We start from the raw sequence: 4,248 nt of genomic DNA, 5'->3' as shown, positions 1-4,248 counted from the left end.
GGCGGCGCGGGGACGGTACTGTTTATTTAGCGCAGTTATTATTCCGGAGGAATTCCAGGCATGTCATGATGAAATTTTCCAAATCCCCTTTCCCGGACCCAGGAAAGCAGCCGCGGGGTGGAGGAGGAACCCGGCCGCCGTGTCCCGGACCCCCCCGCGCCCCCCCGCCCGCACTGTCATGCGAACCCCGAACGCTCCGCAGCGGCCGCGCTCCCTCCGGTGCCGGTGCTGCCCCCGCCTCGGCAGCGGCTCTCGGGGCTGCGGGGCGACGCGGACGATTTTTGCGGTTATTCCCCCTTTCCCCCCGCCCCCCCCACTCCCCGCTCGGTTCTGCAATATGGAGCCCGACTCCCGAGGAGGGAAAGGGGGAAGGAGCCATTTTCTGGTGCACATCAGCCGCCGCCTGCTCGGCTCCCGCCGCCGTCACCGCCGGGCCCCGCCGCCGCCTCTCGCCGCCCGCCCGCCGCCCCGGCCGGGGCCCTTCCCGGAGCCCCATCCCCGGCCCTATCCCCGCCCGGTGCCGGTACTCACTTGGGCGACCATCCCCTCCATTTCACCAGGTACTCGACTCTGCCCTGAGCGGCGCGGGAGGCAAAGACACGGCGTCAGCGGGAACCGCCACCCCCGGCGCCCCCCGGCCCCGCCGCCCCCCGCCGCCGCCTCCCGCACCTTTCGGATCCGCTTCTTCTCGATGCTCTCCACCGCGAAGACGTGCTCGCCCACCGCCGGCAGCTCCATCCCGCAGCCGGGAGGGGCCGGGCTGGGCCGCGCTGCAGCCGAGCTGGGCTCGGGCTCCGGCAGCTCCCGCCGCCGGCCCGACAGACACTGAGCGGCGGCACCGCAACCGTGCAAATCCCGGAGCGAGACGTCAGGGAGGCGGCGCCTCCCGGGCCCGGCTGCCCGTCAGCGGCGGGGCCGGGGGATTGGCGCAGCCCTGCCGGGGAGCGAGGCGGGGAGGGGGCGGGCGGGGGCCGGGCACGGCGGCGCGGGGAGGGGGGCGCGGGCAGCCCGGCTCCCGCCCCACGCGTGACTCAGCACGGCCCCGCGGGGCTGGAGGGGGCGGCACGGCCCGCGGGGCAGGTGCGCGACCCGCGCCCCCGAGGGCACAGGGGTCGGCCGGGGGCTCTGACCGGAGGATGCGCGGGGGGACGAGCCCTCGGGAGGGTTCCACGCTGCGCCACGTCGCGGGGTGCCCCGGGCGCCCACCCCAGGCACGGCCCGACTCTGCCGGGAGAGCCCTGGCAAGTCCCCCGAGCCGGGGACACGCGGCGGTGGCGGCAGCGGGCCCGGGGCAGGTGGCGGCGCTTTGGCCGCCCGGTGCCGGAAGCCGCGCACAGCGGCGGGGCCGCTCGGGGAGCCCGGTACGGACGGCTCCGCGCTCTCCCTGCTCGCGGAGCGGATCGCGGGCAGCGGGCTGAAGCACACGAGTGTCCGCGGCTGCCAGCGGGGCCACCCGGCCGCTCCCCGCGCTGCTCGGGAAACGTGGCGGTGCCGAAGCGGGAGGCACCTTCCCCGGGCAGGTGGAGCGGGGCCGGACACCGTCCCGGTGCGAGCCCCGTGCAGCTCCGGGCCTGGCGCCGCCGCTGCGGGAGCGCCCCCGGCCCCGCACCCTCGGGGCAGGACGGCGTGGGGCGATGCTCTGAACGGCGGGGAGCCCTCGGTCCCTCCCGGGAGCGCGGCTCGGTCCCCGCAGGTGCCCGGCTGTGTCCCCTTGCCGGTGCTGCGGAGGAACCGGAGCCTCCGCGCACTCTGGCGATCCCTGGGGCTGACATGGGCGGGGGTCTCGGTGCCGTTCGGACCGTCCCGCCGACCCTCGGAGGAGGCGATCGATCCCCGCGGGGCCGGGCCGCCCGTGGTGTTCCGGGAACTTTCTCCGGGAGCGGCGGGGCTGAGCTCGGCCGGCAGCGGGGCCCGGAGCGGCTCCTTTGCCGCGGGCGGGCAGCACCCCCGTCCCCCGAAGGCGTTCTTCGTTCTCCCGGGATCGGTGCCACCCCGGCCCGCGGACTCGCCCGCTCGCCGCGCCCTCGGGGGCCGTGCCCGGRCCCGGAGCTGCGGGGGCACCGGAGGGGGGACACACCGCTGAATGTCACCGCGCTGCAGCCCCTAACAAAGACGCAGCCGCCGCGATCGCAGAGCCGAGCCAATAAAAAGCAAACTGATATTACAATTTTGATTTCCCTGGAGGGCCGAAGGGGCTTAATGTAAGAATTATTATCCATTGTGAACAGCAGCCCAAGGAAAACACACACAGGAAGATTTAATTTTTTTTTTTTTAACTTAGCGGTTTTCCTAAGAAACATACATTCATTGAAATTTATGCCAGTGGAGTTTGTTAACCCTCCCCTTTGACATTTCCAGCTTCTCCTGTTGCCAGAGGAGACAAGCCGAGCACAAACCACTAATGCTCGCAATAAAACTAAATGCCCAGGGACGAGCACGGTTTGGTGCGATTCCTCCCCAGCCTGGGTAAGCTGCAGGGCATGTCCAGCTCCGGGTCCAGCCCAGCTGGGAAAGCTCTGCACTTTGCAGGACACAGTCGGGAATAGGTGATGAGGTGGGCAGAGCCTGGCTGGCTGCATATATATAWAAWATATATATATTTTWAMMWKKKRRCAGACATCCTTGGCATCTTTTAGAATCTGCCTCAGGAGCAGTACAAGAGACTGTTGATAAAATATAATACGAAAAAAAAATAGTGAAAGTAATACTGAAAATCAAAAGCATTTTAATCACTGCCTGCCCCTGGCTCCCTTGGCTCAGCAGCAGCTCCGGTCCTTCGGGTTCCTGTAGGATCTTCATCTGCTTTCTGTTACGGGGCTGATTGCACATGATTCACAATAATGATGGTAATGGTGGTGATTTTCTGTCTCTTACCTTGTGCAGGCAGCAGCAGTTCATGAACTGATACATCTTTCCCTTTGTCAGGCCCGAGGAGGRCACCTTATTTGAACCACATAAAATAGCCTAAATAAGGAAAGCGGGAAGCATTTCCAACTGTTGCCTCTTCCTGACTGGCTGGGGCGTATCACTGGGATGAGACAAGGAATGGGATTTCCAACCAAAAGGAACAGGAACCAACTGCTGCTTTAAAGCCAAGAGGGGAGTGGGTTGGTCCTGGCAGTTCGTTGCTGTTTTGCTCGTGGATCAGGCAGGTATGAGGTGCAGACACACATTCTGTGTGTACCCTTCCCTTTGCCACACACCTGGCCAAAAATTCAAACTCTGCTCTGCAGAGCATCAGCAATGGGCACTGCTGCTTTTGGCAGGGGGAGGAATGGGTTCTTTCCATCATTATTTATGAAGTTCTTACCCCAGAGCCAGCTCYGTGGCAGTGCCTTGTTGGGGTGGGTTCTGCCTCTCCAAAAGAAGATGCTCGGCTTCCCCTCGCCCCAAACACCAGCAGCTCCCACAGCCCTGCTCTGTGTTTGCCATCCAGCAGCACTGATTACACATGCCATCATTTCTGATGTTGCTCATTAGTCTGTATCATTATTAGCAATTCAAACCAGCAATTCTTTTCCAGCTGTAACCCTCCAGCTCCACCGAGGCGACCCCCAGGCTGCAGTTTGGGTGCTCACCTTTTCCTCCCCTCTGCCCTGGCAAAGCCTGGTGGTTCTTAGCCGGTTTGCAAAGCCAGGAGCACGCCAGGCTGAGCAACAAATAAWAACAGAAAGTTGATTCATGAATAGTTGCAGCGTTTCCTTCAAGGCCGCTCTCACAGAGGGCCAGGCAGCGACTTTGCCATGTCCTTGGAGCAGGGGGGAGGGCACTGGCCCCATTCATCCCTACCTGGCCGCCCGCAGCCTTGGCCAGCTGGGCTCCAGGATTTGCCCTTCTGCTTTTGTCAGCTCTGCCTTGCATTGGAAGTTGTGGCCAGTCTGAAAAACAGATTATAACACAGCCCGTGCTGAGGTCAACACCGTGCTGGAGAAAGACAAGAAAAGGATGAGTATGTAAGCTGGGAAAAAGAGACAACAAAAAAAGCAAACCCACAAAAACCTAAACCCACCCACCCAATCAATAGGATGCCATGAAGTACGATGTGAACAATGAAACCCTGTTCCAGGTTGCCAAGGCAAATCTGTCAATAGAGTATTGAACAAGCAAATCTGACTTGCAATTATTGTCTCTTTCTAAATACAGGCTACCCCTCTCCTTGCAGCTCAGCCCCAGTGCTGGTGTGGGGATGYTCAGTGATTTCTGGCCAGCACTGGTTCAAAATGGGGAGGGAAGAGTCAAGCCTGGCAG

The 4,248-nt window shown here is 62.8% G+C and overlaps 1 protein-coding gene across 1 annotated transcript in view; it reads right to left on the bottom strand.

The window, feature by feature from the left end:
- The window catches only part of CBX4 (chromobox 4), a 4,505-nt gene extending 3,627 nt beyond the window's left edge, over positions 1-878 (bottom strand). Inside the window, exons 1-2 of the mRNA XM_057386202.1 lie at positions 670-878; positions 532-575 (exon numbers count right to left, since the gene is read on the bottom strand). Coding sequence (XP_057242185.1) covers positions 532-575; positions 670-738 — 113 coding nt within the window. The 5' untranslated portion in view covers positions 739-878. The remainder of the gene's footprint in view (positions 1-531; positions 576-669) is intronic.
- Between the last annotated feature and the right edge of the window lie 3,370 nt (positions 879-4,248).

The sequence above is a fragment of the Malurus melanocephalus genome, unplaced genomic scaffold (assembly GCF_030028575.1).
Source record: "Malurus melanocephalus ecotype Western Australia unplaced genomic scaffold, MMel_1.1 scaffold_934, whole genome shotgun sequence".
Lineage (NCBI taxonomy): Eukaryota > Metazoa > Chordata > Aves > Passeriformes > Maluridae > Malurus > Malurus melanocephalus.
Note: the sequence above shows the minus strand (reverse complement) of the source record. Positions and strands in the feature narration are given on the sequence as shown.